The 16130-nt window shown below is 32.7% G+C and overlaps 1 protein-coding gene across 1 annotated transcript in view; it reads left to right on the plus strand.

Moving 5' to 3' along the window:
* The first annotated feature begins 242 nt into the window (after positions 1-242).
* The window catches only part of LOC145292357 (uncharacterized), a 102598-nt gene continuing 86710 nt past the window's right edge, over positions 243-16130 (plus strand). Inside the window, exon 1 of the mRNA XM_080138688.1 lies at positions 243-535. Within this exon, the coding sequence (XP_079994814.1) occupies positions 397-535 (139 nt within the window). The 5' untranslated portion in view covers positions 243-396. The remainder of the gene's footprint in view (positions 536-16130) is intronic.

A 16130-nucleotide genomic window follows, 5' to 3' on the forward strand; every position in this document is an offset into this window, starting at 1 on the left:
AAAATATATTTATTAAAGGAAAATGCTACAACGGCACCCAGTAATCAGAAATTTAAAAGAGTACATGTTGCAACCCTATGAATGCGGAGCAATTGTCCATTGTGTTTAAAAAATAACTAAATACATGTCAGAGTTAGCAGGATGAACAATTCAATTTAGGAATTTTCTTTGTGTGGCCGAAAACATGTGGAGGCATATGTAATATGTAAATTCACGCGAGGAGAATCACATGTCCGAGCATGTTTTAACGTCATTAAGAAAGATAGATTTACAATATATTCAGAAGTTGTCAGAGTTCATAGACGTAGCTGAGAGCATAGCTAGGATACTCGGGAAGGAGGAGAGTTGAGTTAGCTGAAGCCCTTTTGGAAACTAACAAAAAAGGGAGACAAGACAATGTACTTCTGCAAAGCATTCGAATACCTAATCGTCGTCGTCGTCCTCGTCGTCGTCGTCGTCATCATCATCATCATTATCATCATCATCACCACCACCACCCCCACCAGCTGGAAAGATAAATATCATGATGTAATTTGTAAGTTTTCATTTGTCATCTTTAAATCGAAAAGGTAATGTGTTTTTGTGATTTATCTTGTAAAATGAACTTTGTATGAAACACCCTTTCAAAGTGTTAACTGTCTGTCCACTTCCTCAAAAGTGTTAACGGTATCCCCAACATAAATAATGACTACCCTCCGTGTTAAACGAACTGTTTACGTCTCTATTTATAGCAAGCTCCTATTAATACTATAAACTGTGCACTAATTATTATAAATGTCCCCATTCTGTGCATCCTTTTATGTGTCGTCCCCGATATACACACCCCACAGCAATGGCGACAGTTCATTAAAACGTACACCATGCCCACCTGTTCTGTGTATATTGAAATATTATGAAGCGTATAAAGCTCTCAATACAAAGGTTAGCCACTAAGATATTTTAGGTCAACGGACAGAGGACCAAGTCTCTTGTAAACAACATTACGAACAAAGAGAAGCAACCGCAGAATGTTATTTTATTAAGTGACGTGGCAGAGAGAAGATTGAGGAAACGCACAAACGAAAATTAACATCAGAAAAATCAGTAGTGATACGAAATGTAATGATAATATGAAGAAGAACCATAAAAACAAAACAAGCAATAAAAATATAAAACATTATACAAAAACAGTTAATGATGGCGGTAAGCCAAGAACACCATATAGCAAAAACAAAAAGCAAACAAACAATACTAGCACAACAGCAACAATGACGACGACGACTACGGTAGCAACAAAAAAAAATCAGATTGTTATTTAAGTAATGAATATTGCAAATGGAATATTGCAGAGAGGATATTGCAGACCACTAGAAATTGGAGAAGACAGAGGCGTCTTTTTCAAAAGCTTTCATATCGTTTGACAATCTCCATTGACAAGTAAAATTCGCCTGCAGAAAAAAAATCTCACGACAAAAACAACATATTAATTCTGGCGTTATGGCCACAGGTGGCATTTTATTGTATTATTCATACAAAGAAAACAATATACAGAACAGAAAGAGGATTCAGATTGTCTTACAAAAAAAAAAAAAAATAACTCGTGATCAAAATGAATATCGGAGCTTCTACCAATTTACAGGTTCACGTTAGATTATAATAGCAAGATGAAATCAATAATAATTATAAATGCTGAACCCGTCGAATTAGATGATTAAAACTAAAAGACTTTTTAAAGTTATTCTGTCCCATCAATTTTTTCATCTCTCTCTTTCTCGCTCTCTCTTTCTATATATTAGTCGCCTGGCAAGGCAACAGGAGAGACAACCTAAGCAGCAAAACTGGCCTGCAGGTGACTATATATATATACACATGTACACAAGCAAGGAAACTGGCCCGCAGGTGAATATATATACAAATATAGGCAAATTTGAGCATATTTTATTGGTTTGAAAATATAGTTTTTTTTTTTTTTTTTTTTTTTTACTAATTATCATAAAATTTTAACCAGAGACTAGTATTATAGTCTTCGAAAAGCCTTCATGTAGTTTCGTCCTATAGAACCAAAGATATATATATATATATATATATATATATATATATATATATATGTGTGTGTGTGTGTGTGTGTGTGTGTGTGTCACCTTTTTTGGAATTTTATAAGTTCCAAGTCACAGTGACTATTGATCAGAATTTAACAAATGAAGGCTCGTTGGAAAGGTTATAACATATATCGTGAAGTGTAACATTTTCCCTTAAGTCGCACACTAAGAGCCTACTTTTGGCATTTTTTGAAGCCATAACTCGTTTGATTCATAGTTATTTATTTTCTTAGTTTTGCATATGAATTACAAAATATCTTATATTTTCCCCAAACCTCTGGTATTGATTGAGAGGAGACTAAAACTTGCTGCTATGATTTCAAATGCTCTATAATAGTAGCAAGGGGAGACTTGATTCCAAATATTTCTAGTATGTTATATATCTCTCTTTAGTTTTTATACATAATGTATATATATATATATATATATATATAGTTATCTACAGATAGAATGTTTCGCTGTATCACAGCTATTATTGCGGCTAGACTAGCACTCCAGCCAAAGCCAGGAATCGAACTTAAAACGATCAGTTTTATGGTCAACAGTTGTAAATCATATTTCCAATTTCTTCACATAAACATTGAACGCTACTTTTAAAGTGCTCCGTTTGCGCTCAAAGAGATTTGCATTATGCTAGGTAAGTAGTTGGCGGTATAATTTAACGAAATGAAGGTTTATATAATAAACAGACGGTTTCAAATTATGCTAAGAACTCTTTCTCTCTCTCTCTCTCTCTCTCTCTCTATATATATATATATATATATATATATATATATATATACTTTTATCTATCTATATCTGCTATTATATAAAATACATTTTGTGTATGCGTTTGCATGCATGAGTTCGTTCCCTATAGACTCGAAAACGGCTCGGCTGATTTTTATGAAATTTCACACGAACTGTTCTTAGATTAGTTTCGTATCGGAATGTCCTAGATAGTATCGATAATCGAAAAAAATCCGATAAAAGATTTTGGACAAAGTTTACACCTCACACGGCTTAACGCCAACAGTTCATTTCAGAAATGTTCATCCTTCACGTCGAAAGGCCAAACATATAACGTCAATAGTAGTTTCTTTGATATGACAGAGGCCCGTTCGAAATAAATATTTCTGCTTAGAGCACAATTAAAACATGGTACTTTACTTTTGCATTTTAAACTTTAATTTAAGCCATTATATATAAAAATCATTTTATAAAATCAACAGTAGTTTTTTTTAGTGCAAAGTAGACTACAATATATTGTGGACTAAACCATTGCGCGGAGAAATTTGAAGCTTCCTTCCACTTTACTGTGATTGGTCCTCAGCAAGAGCAGGTAATCAATCGATTTGATTGAAAGAGGCGCGATTTTACCGATTTCAATGATAATAAAATATAGAAGTGTAAAATATTCGTCGATCATCATTTTATCCCGGGCAACGGTGGGCCTCTCTACTAGTATAGGAGATATAATATTTTATGTATTGAATTTCAGTATTTACTTTAACAGTGCTAAATACTTGAGTAGCTTTTGGTAGTAAGTTATAGAAAATATATATGGAATTTAACCTACACAGAATTTTCCGTATTGATTCTAGTGAGGATTCGTCTAGCTATATTATAAAATTGAGGTTACGGCGTGTTTTTATATATAAACGTGGTATTAAGTTTACTAGTAAGCCAATCAGATTCTTTGTTACTGGAAACTCAAACGGAGTGTACGCTCGCCGATGGTCAAGTGGAAAATAATACGAAATATCAGCACAAATTTAGACAACTTATGTAGCTAATTTCTGACAAAGAAGTTCGTAATCCTAAACTTTAAATTTATTAAACGGTAGAGTGAAATAGTCAACAACTGTATTGACAAAATCTATTTTATCTTAGGATACTACTACTACTACTACTACTACTTATTCTAATAACAACAATAATAAATATGTATGTGTATATGCAACAACGCCGACAATAATAGTGCAATTCAATCGAACTTTTGTATAATGAAAGTCTGATAACAACGGGAGCTGGAATAACAACGAATCTGGTTAACTACTAAACTGAATAGCAGCGGTAAAACACCCTGTAACATCAATCTCTAACATGACAAGTGTTTTTGAAATTACTATTACAGGATTTGGACTAAATAAACAGTGTTGGAAATGGGAGAGACAAAAAGGTCTTGGAGCACCATATTTTTTGTCAACGCCAGAAAGACACGTATCTTGCTAAAAACCTGAAATCAAAATTTTAGTAATTTTTTAATTTTAGCAACTATTAATTGACGCCAAATTCACAGTGATTTTGTCCAACGTCTGCAATAGTAATAAAAAAAAAAAAACAGCCGTCATTTCTGTCCCACCCGGTCTTAATACTTATAAAGGATTATTCAAATTCCAAAGTTAAGCTTTTGGATTCAAGGTAGCGTCCGCTATTTTTCAAGAAATTATGAATAATATGTTGGGCGACTTTGATTTCACTTTCATCATAAGACGCGAGATCAGAGAACACTTTCGAAAACATGTACACAAGGTATTCTCTCGAATAAAGGATTTTGGTTTTAAAATAAAAGAAGGAATGAAAGAAATAAAATACTTGGTACACATGATCGACAAAAACAGCAAGATGCCGGACCCGGAAGTGATGACACATGCCGGTTCCCAAAATATTACAAAATTACAAAGTTTTTTAAACTTTGCGGAGTATTACCAAATATTCATTCCCAATATGCAAGACCTTCGGGTTCCACTGGACGAGCTACTAAAAAAGTACATTGTGTGGAAATGGACACCTGAATGGTAGGCGGCATTCGAGAAAACAAATAAACTAACTTCAAATCTATCCCTCACTTAAATTAAGTATCATAGTAGCTAGCGGTGCGAGTTCGTATGGAATAGGGCCTGGATCATACATAAAATAACATATTTTCAAGATCTCTGTTTACGGCAGAAAAAGTACTATTCACAAATCGAAAAAGAAGCTCTTGCTATTATCTAAGCAGTTGCAAAGTTCCAACGATATTTACAATCTAAAAAACACGCGGAACACCTATACTACGATATGTACAATCTAAAAAAACATGCGTAACACCTATACTACAAACACCCTATCAACCACCTTTGGACTGAAGAAAAGAGATACTCATCTACAAAGAGAATAGACTGATTAGGTGGAGTACTATTTTGTTGAATTACTGTTCAAGTTAGAGTACCTCTCTTCCAAGCAACTCGTCCGACATGCGGACGGACTTTCAAGGTAGGTTCCGAGACAGAATGACCGTATTAAAAATTCAATAACTTCTTCTTTATGTACTGATAGTGAAATTAAAACAATGATGTGCAATACTATCAGCGACTTTTCAGTCATACTACATGAAATTATACTTGAATCACCAACAAGACGAATTTATTTATTAGTGCTACAAAACAGAAAATAACAAATAAAGACCAACAAATACAAAGCAATTTTCCTATGTGTGATGGCGTCTTACTATGCATCGACAGGTTGGCCATACCAAGAGCATTAAAAAAGGGAATAATGAAAAAACTTTAATATGGGCCACCCAAAAATAAATAGAATGACGAAACTCATGCGTAGTTACATATATTCGTCGGAGACGGATAAAGACACCCAAAACATGGTCGACTTAGGCAAGGGTTGTGCTTTGACGACAAAGGCATCCCAATAATTTTTAAGCCATGATCCAAAACAAACCAACATAGGTCTAGAATTTATATAAATTTTGCAGGACCACTGGAGGATTGGTATACTAAATTGTGGTGGACAGCGACACAAAATAATCAGAAGTCCTCAGATGTAAGCCTCCACTACAGTATTAGTTATTAATTTCCTCTATGAATTATTTGGCCGGTTTGAGATTTGAGACAGTTTAGTAAGTGACTACAGCACTCAATTTACGTCCATCGATTTCAAGAAGTTCTGTGAGAGTTTCCAAATTAAAGATGTAACGATTCTATTGTACCACCTGCGATCAAACGGTCAGGCGGAAAACTTCGGCGATACTTTGAAACGAGCAATCTAAAAAACATGCGGCACACCTATGGAAACAGCACTGCACAGTTTCTACAGATGTATAGAACAACACCTAACCTTTATACACCATCAGCAATAAACCCAGCGGAGACTATGTTCCAATGAAAAATAAGAATCGTATTTGAAAATCTAAAAACGCTATGACCTAGTGGAAAAAAGTTTCTACAAAACTTACAAAAACATGTCTTCCCGGGAATTGGGCACCATATACAAAACAATCGGAAATATGGTGTACATTATCTAAGGTCCTAAATTCATGCATAAACGGCATTTTAACCAAATATGAGATGATCCAAACAATGCACCTCACGGGGGAATAAGAGAACATTGAGACGATATATGAAATAACATTTAATAAAAGAACATGTTTTTCTGAAGTGATCATTATTGGAGCATAGCAGCTTACGAATGTAGCATGAGTGTCGTTCTGATGATCCAGTGTCATGATACGGACTAAGATGGCTTTCCTCCGGTAGCGACGACAAGGATTTTGCAATGTCGGAATTGATGGCAAAGCCAACACCTGGTTGACGATGTTTTACCTCACTTTTGCCGTATAGCCCCTGTAAAATTTCTATTACTGGGTCAATCTCGCAAGACGAGTTTAACTCAAAGCGACAATTGGTATGTTGTGCTGTTTTCTGATGTGTGAACATTTTATGCTCTACAATTAGGTTTCAAATAGTTTTTTCTTTCAGCTGCGTAGCTGATAACCAGACCGATGCAGTAGCCTATCAGGAATGTAAAATGAGCAAGAAATTTTTAGGGTTTGTTTTATTGACCGCTTCTCAGTTTGGGGAAAACAGCGCTACAGCTAAAAAAAAGACCTGAGCTACCACTACTGGAGGACGCAAAGAACACACCTGCTCATTGGTTTGTAATTGAATTGCTATAAGCTAGTGAATACTACTGCTTAAATCTTTAGTAAGAGAGTGCCAGCTAAACCATTTACACGTCTCTGTCGCCCCATTCCTTCACCAGTGGTTTTGATGAGAATGTTTTCCTGGAACTAATTGAACTAAATATTGCTTTTGGACTACCACACAAATATTTGTTTATAGTAGTGAAGGCTTATGTAGCAATATTCAAAATTCTATTAAATGTTGATAGCATAAGTTGGTGCAGATATTTGCTACATATAGCACGAATAACAACCCCCATGTTTTATATGAGAGCTCTCCCTTCTTATATGTATTCCTTGATAAAAATGCTAAGGGCGCATCGCTCCTACAAGGGCCCGACAATATTTTTCGGACACTTCAGTATTCGACTTTTCGAGTACCATAAAGTGGTGAAATTCCTTCAATAGAATAGCATAAACATATAAAGACAATACCTGCAATAAAAATTGAAGAAAATAGATTAGGTAAGAAAAAATATTTAACTTTCATCAGTTTTTACAAAATACACGCGACATTATTTTTCGGACAACTGTTAATAGTCTGTAATATCACCTTTTTTCGCAATAACTTTTATCGATCTCTCTTCATAATGACCGAACATATGCACAATAACATATCTACGTGTTTGTATTAGTTGTTTTTTGGCATCTAGTATTCGTTCTCATAGTTGAGCCTCTTTCGTTATTTCAGATCCATCATAAACAAGTTGCGCAAGCATTTCCCAAACATCTTCCATTAAATTTAGAGCTGGGCTTTTTGCAGAACATTCCAAAGTAGTCATATTCACTTTAGCCATCCATTCTTCCATGAGTTTTGACACATGGATGCTGCAATTTTCTTGCTATAGAACTCCTCCTACTCCCATCTGTCGTTTGTTCAGTACAACAGGCTCACCCTTTCTCGACCAAGTACACCATTCATCAGGCCCATCAAACTTTAAACGCTTCTCATCAGTAAATATAAATTTCTTAAAGTCAATATGCTTTGATAACCACCTTTTAGCACTCTCCAGTCTTGCCCTTTTGTGTTTATTTTTTAGTGTAATTTTTTTCTTAACTTTGCATACTTCAAATCAATCTTATGCAGCGTTCTTTCAACTGTTCGGACGTCTACATCCAATTCACATTTCTCCTTCACTTTGCTTGCTGTAACTATTTCTCCAAATGTCAAAACTATGTCACAGTCTTCTTCATTCTCCTTTCAGTCCTCTTGCCAATTGATCCTTTCCGTCCTCTCTTCTTTTTCCGCTCGGAGTTTGTCTTCAGCATGTATTCTACCGTTAATTTCGACAGCTTCAAATCCATGACGATCCTGTTGATGCTGATGCCATCTTTCCGCTTCTTCCTTGCCAAACCAACGACTTATTTTGAATGCATTTTACCTGATTAAACTTACTTTGCTAGTAGAATAGAGCAGATAATTGATTCTAATGATGACAGCTAAGTATACAAGCAGAAAATTAACATACAGCAATATATACATGAATATAGCTCTTAATAAAATAGGATTTTTTGTCATGTCGTAAAAATAGTGTCGCGCAAGTTTTCGAAAAAGTCACAAGAAACTAAAATTATCAAAGCCAAACTAAAAAATGATTACACTCGTATTAGATTTTCACTCCTTAACTACGTACTTACAATCTCAAAATGTTTGGCACTAGTAACAACATTGAAGTACTTTTTTCAAAGTGTCCTAAAAATATTGTCGGGTCCTTGTAGTGGTTTAATCAGATATAAACATGAGAATTGCCAATGCTCAATGCATACATACATACACACACACACACACACACACACACACACACATATATATATATATATATATATATATATATATATATATGTATTTGAACAAATATGCACATACACATCCATATACACATACATATATATGCCAAAATATCGACCTTTTTTGTTGTTGTATTATAAAAATAAAAAAAATAGATCCCCATATAAATTCAGCTTAAATTACACGTGGGAAACCTCGCCTTTCGGTTCCGTCAAAAAGGTAAAAAATTAAAAAATTAAAAAAAAATAATTACTGATCTTGTTGTTGTGCAATAAAAATTAAGACTAAATACCCAAATGAATTAAGTTTGAATAGCATATGTGGGAGAGTGTTCCCAAAAATTAAAAAAAAAATAATTCACAATATATATATATATATATATATATATATATATATATATATATATATATAAGTAAAATTTAATTCACAATATATATATATATATATATAAACTAAATTTAATTCACAATATATATATATATACATATATAAGTTAAAAAATTTAATTCACAATATATATATATATATATATATATATATATATATATATATATATATATATATATATATATATATATATAAGTTGGCCGCATATTCAGGTAACCTACATCTAACAGTTCAAATGTTTAGACCAAAAATTGGTGGAAGAGTTTCGTAGAGTTTGCAAAAGTCAAACCTTTCAACTTTGACCTCTTAGCAGCAAAATTTTCGACCAAAAACTGATTAAAATGCTTGCTACATCTCTTAATACATTTTATCTAAAATTTCAAATGTTTAGACGTAAATTTGGTAAATAGTTTGCTGGGGAGCACAAAATCAAATCTTTTTAACTTTTACCACTTGGTAGCCAGATCTTCAGCAAAAAAAAAAAACCCACGATTAAAAAGCTTGCCCCATATCTTAATACACTTTATGTAAAAATTCATATTGTGAGACCAGAAATTGGCTGAGAGGTCAAACTTTTTTTTTTAACACTGACACCAATTTAGACGTCTTCACATTTATTGTTTTAGGCTTAAATCAAATTAAAAAGTTTGAGACATTCCCAAGGTACCTACATCTGAAATTTCAAGTATTTAAGTCCCACATTAGAGAAGTTTGGTAGAGTTTTCAAACGTCAAATCGCTTAAACTTGACACCTTGACAGCTAAATTTCTAGCCGAAACCCGTTAAAAAGTTTTTCTGAAATCTCAATACCCCTTATCTAAAATATCGACTCTGTATATAAAATGATTGTCGAAATTAGTAACATATACAAGAATTATGAAAAATTATGAAATGTGAGCTGATTGATTGGTGCGTTTTTAATGAAATAATCGGCCCAGACAATATATCAAAGTTATTATTTTCGTAAGGGGGTTTCCATGATGTGGGTTACAATTATGAAAAATGATTGTCGAAATTAGTAACATATCCAAGAATCATGATAAATGATGAAATTTGAATAAACTGATTGATGTGTTTTAAAGAACAAACAACGCAGACAATATATCAAAGTTATTATTTTTGTAAGGAATGGTGATAATGTAGGTTAAAATTATGAAAAAAGATTTTCGAAATTAGTAACATAACCAGGTATTATGTAAAATGATGAAATGTGAGTTAATTGATTGGTGTCTTTGTAATGAAATAAACAATCCAGACAATTCATTAGGTTATTATTTTTCGTAAGAGGAGGGCGATAATGTGGATTAAAATTATGAAAACTGATTGTCGAAATTAGTAACATATCCAAGAATTTTGAAAAATAATTTAATGTAAGTTAATTGATTGGTGTGTTTGTAATGAAAGCCCAGACAATTTATTAGTTTCTGTCGGTGGGCAACAATATTTTTCTGAATTTTTAACGTTTACTTGGGGGAATGACGTCACAGTTGTAGTGGTTAGTAGAAAGATACATGATTATGTTGTTTCTAACCTGCTCTGGAGTTCTTTAGGAATTAACAAACTTTCACTTTTAGGGTGGGGCTGGAAAGAGTAATGTCTCTTTTGGGGTCACTATGCAGTTTCCCACGAGGTCATGTTTAAAAAATATGGAATAACTATGGTATCATATTCCGGAAATGACATCGTTTCTTACTAATGTGTTGTTGGCGGTTGTGATAGTAAGGGGGGGAGAACTATATTAATATTAAAAATTGTGGTAAAGTAAAAGTTGCCTAATGATCACTCGCGTCAATGGATTTATGTAATTATTTGGAAAACCTGCCGAGTTATGGTCAAGAAATGATATCATTTCACTTAAAATGATGGTGTCAATAGTAGGGAGGGAAAGACCACATTAATGTGGAATTTGGTAGTGAAGCAAGGGTTTCCTAATCACAAACTTCTCAACATATTTGTTTATTTGTTTGTAAAGCCTGCTGAGTAATCTTCAGAAAATGACGTCTTTTTTCCCAAAAAAACTTTTTGTCGGTAGTGAGGGAAAAATGAAACAGAGTAACGTGGAATTTTATAATGAAGCAAGGGTTGTCTAATCACTTAACTGTGTCAATGTATGTATGCATTAATTTTAAAAATTCTGCTGAGACATCTTCCAAAAATAACATGATGTTCCTTACAATAATAGTACCGATAGCGAGGAAGGAAAGAAACTCAGTAATATTGAAATTTATGGTGAAGCAAGGGTTGTGAACTCATTAACCAACACAATGTATTTATGTATTAATTTGGAAATCCTAATGATCCATGTTCTAAAAATTATTTCAATTTTCTTAAAATTATGATAGCCTTGGTGGGAAGAGAAATTAGTTCATATATGTTGTACAATACCTGTATCGTATCACTCTGCACTGAAGATTCCCAAAAGGATGAAACACTAGTGTCTATAAGTATTTAATAAGTACTATATATATATATATATATATATATATATATATATATATATATATATATATATATATATATGCCTAAAATTATGATACTACTGTTATCGTGTCACTGTGCACACTTTATCTGCATGTTAAAATGGTAGGTGGAAACAGTAATAATAAAGCAAATAAAGATACAATGAAAGAAGTAGTATGAAGATGTAAATGAGATGACTAATTAAAAACATAGAGATAAAGAGAGAAATAAATAGAGACATACATATATATATATACATACATAGAGAAGGAGAGAGAGAAAGAGGTGGTTAGGGGCAGAGAGGAAAAACGGAAATAGAAAGAAGGGGAGTAGTCATAAGTTAAATTGTATGTTGTAACATCGCAAGAAAGTTTAATGCTAGATATCGTTGTGAGAATATCGTGCAGGATTTAGTGATATGCGATTTTACGAATCCGTTTTCTTATCGACCGTTTTTTAATCGTCAGTAAAATTATAAATTTTAAAGAATCCAGAATAGTTAAGAGTTCTTCACTCTTAACTAAACGCATTTGGCTTTTAAAAAATTTTTTTTTTTACACAGTGATCACCACTTATCAAGGCCCGGAAGCCACTCAGGGATAAGGGTTATTGCAAGTACATTACGTTAGTGTGGAGATTTGATGAAGTGTTTAATTAAGGGGGCGGTTCATTAGGAATTTGTTACCATTGGACTTGAAGACATCCAAGTTTTAGTCCAAAGGGAAGCAGGTAGACGGAACAGAGTTCCACAGGCGTGCAGTTCTAATTGGCTAATTTCATGCATTATTTTCAATCATTTTATAATCAGTTATAAGGGAGATCCGGCGTTGCCTGGAGTTGAATGGGGATCAACGAATTTTCCACACTTCTAATACATTTATTGTCATGGAAATCGGTGAAATCGCCCATTTTTCAACGAAATCTATTGATTGCCTACTCTAGTCAGGAACCCAACTCAATTCACCGGAAGAAAGCTTTACATGCTTCGCTGCAGTGACTTAATCCATAATAAATTGTTGTCAACATTGCACTGTGGAGAACCTACTGTTGATGTTAAAAAGTATTTTTTTTATAATTGGTTGAATTTAAAATGTAAATTCAAGTATCATTGTTCACTTGCGCTCTAAGCCGAAACAGTTATTTCGAACGCGCTACTCTAGCAGTATCAGAATTTTCAGCCGAGTCGCCACAAGAAACATTTGTTTGAATAGACACCTATCCGTCTATCAGATTATAACAATATGAAAACGTAATTTAAACCCGTAAATTTTATTTCAATAAAACTAGCAAAGACCAAATTTTAATATCATAAAAGCTTTAATAGAGAAATAAACAATTTTATTTATTTTTCCTTGGATTTCTTCACTTAACATTTCACGGAATGTCGAACAAATTACACTAGTTGAATCTTACGATATTTATTTTAACTGGCAAAATATCACTTACCTGGTCCACATGAGTAAGATATGCTTTCTTTTAATCTTCCTGTATGAGAATTTATTCATATTTATGTATTATAATCCATGTATTTTTTAAATGGAAGGATTTTTCCAACACATATTACGACAACTCGTGTCTTTAAAGAAAGTTTAAAGAAACCGGATGTTAAGATTCTCACTTTGTTATCTACGGAAGCCTATGAGTGTAAAAAAACACTAATTCAGAAACGTTAGTAATCTCGATATGGGATTATATTCCTCCAAATTTTCCACTTTTAAAGGTTTTCGGGGTTCTGAAAACGGAAATAACAATTTATATATACGGCAAACGAAACTAGTAGTTTCCAAGATAAGAAATTTTACAAATGGTCACAAAGTGGGGGGTCACTTTTTTATAATGATGTGACGTCAAATGGGCACCCACTTTATGGCCACATTGCGGGTTTGTTTTGCAACATTGTTGCATTAAATAAAGACAGTAAAATATTATCCAGTTAGGTAGAAAAGTAACTTATCTTGCCTTTGATAACATTTATTTGCTATATTTTTGTTTTTAGACCACTTTCTTTTTAATCTATGTGTACAGACAGACAGTAATAATACAAACGTAGTAACTTTTACTTTATCGTCGAAACATTTTCGGCGATAAAGTGTAGAAATTACCTGAAAAATTTATGTTTTTTACTCAAATAAAGTTTAAAAAGTCAAAATAAAATTTAAATACAACTTTCTCATCAGTTACAGAAAGTAAAAAAATACGTGTAGTAAAAAAATAAACTCACCATTATTCCAATAAAATTCTTTAAAGACAAGTAAATAAGTCTGATTAAAAGAATGCTTATGGTTTTGCTGTCCGACTTATAAATACCAAAGGGAGATAACTTATCGTCCTTTTTTTAATGTTGGCGTGTTTATGCTATCGTACATGAAAACTGGGATCTTTTATTTTTGGATTTACACGGATTACGGAATAACGAGCATATGAAATGTAATTTTTTTTTAATATCTTAAAGAAATACCTGAATTTTTTATTTATTATACTATAAATCTGCATTATGGGGTATCGTCTTTTTTTATATCGAAAAAAAGGAAACCAGGAATTAAATATAAAAATATACACTGACCGAAAAATATTGACTGGAAAATTCTAAACAAAAAATAAGCTTCCACTTAAAAAAAAACAAAAAAAACACGTGGTTATCGAAAAAAGAAGGATTTACATTTTGGACTTTACCGGTAAATTTACAGATAAGTGTTCTTTTTTTTGTTTTAAATTTGAGTATTTTATTTATTGATGTTTTATCTTAAATTTGTGATATATAAAACGTGTGAACAAAAATTAATTATTAAAATTCTCATAGACATTTCAAAATGGGGGGGTGAATTTATAAAACAACGTTTGTCTACAATATTATATTCAGTTTATCGGAAAGAGCATAAAATTTTACATTCACCCTAAAAAAACGTAAAAATTGAACGAATAGGAAAATTTTGATAGATTTTTAAAGTTTAAAAATTGAAAAATATTCATCTCGTAAAAATCAATTGATTTCACTACGTAACAAAATGGCTGCACGTACTTTTTAAACACTGTTTTTTAAAAAATGAAAAATAATATTTCTATTATATTTTAAACAACTTAAATAGTTTATTTTGGAAGTATATTCTATAAAGAAAATAAATAACCCACTTTAGAAAGAGAAATTACCAGTTTTCTATATTTTATTCGCAGTTTTCTGTTAGGGGTGTCAAAAATTCCCCCAAAATTCTGATACACCTAGCGCTACTCTCTTATCAAAGAACTTACTGTTGATTTTATACACCGGGCTCTTTTGCTTGTGCGAGGATAAAATGTCTCAAATGCACTTGTGATGTTAGGCTGTATAAAGGTGTTGATTTTGGTCAAATTCGGTCTAGTTATTCTTTAATCAAATTATTTCGATTGTCCACTTTCGATACTTATCGGAGGCATTTCGATACACCGTATCTAAAAACAGTTCCAGACACATGAATTACATTTGTGTAAAATTTCGAAAAATAAGGTTAGACTTTTCAGTGTTTATAGACACCGTACTCTTGTCGTGTAGTCGGCTGATATCTATATATTAATATTTTCTTTTCACTATAAGATTTCTTTTGATTCTCATATTTGTTCTCTTTCTTTTGATTCTCATATTTGTTCTTTATTTTATTGTATCTATTTTTTCTTTCTGTTTGTTTGTTTTTATATTAGTTTAGTTCATTAGTTCTTTCGCAGCAATGAGTGAAATCGACGATCTCGGACTTGATGTTTATATGCAATTAAATACAGAGCATGAAAAGTGGAATCTATTAGTGTTACACAAACAGAAACTAGCAAATAAAGACTAGAGAGTACAAAATGTGCAATGACGCCATACTGTACAGTGACAGGGTTGCCTTTTATTTGTTCACGAAAGCAAAAATTGACACAAAGCTAATGTGGAGGAAAACCAGTAGAAATGGACATTATGAAAATTGGCAAAAATTGCCTTAGTATAGATTGTTTTGCCTCCATTGACCAACGGCAAATTAAGTCCTGTAAGCGTTACAAAAACGAATTACGAAGAACTGTCATATGGATCTTGACGGGAGAACACACTAGATCACGTTTAAATCCAAACAGAACAAACTTAGTCGGAGAACACACTAGATCACGTTTAAATCCAAACAGAACAAACTTAGTCGGAGAACACACTAGATCACGTTTAAATCCAAACAGAACAAACTCAGTCTAGAATTTATATAGATTTCGCAGGATCACTGACGTGTTGGTATTAATTCCCTCCATAAACGTACGTCAAATTGTAAAAGTCAAATTGTTAAAGTTTGAGCTCATATAGTTTCAAATTTTTTTTTTTTTAATGGAGAGTAGAAAACGCATTGTGGATGCGTTATCGGCAGCTCCTGTTACTCTCGCTTCTTCTTATTTGTCCCTCAGTCCTCATTTTTTAATGAGTGATTTTTCTGACAAAGGGAGAAGAAAAAGCTGTTTTCTAGGTTGGCAGTATTTTGCGCGAACA

The sequence above is a fragment of the Euprymna scolopes genome, chromosome 13, assembly GCF_053919585.1.
Source record: "Euprymna scolopes isolate OS-2025 chromosome 13, ASM5391958v1, whole genome shotgun sequence".
Taxonomy (NCBI): Eukaryota; Metazoa; Mollusca; class Cephalopoda; order Sepiida; family Sepiolidae; genus Euprymna; species Euprymna scolopes.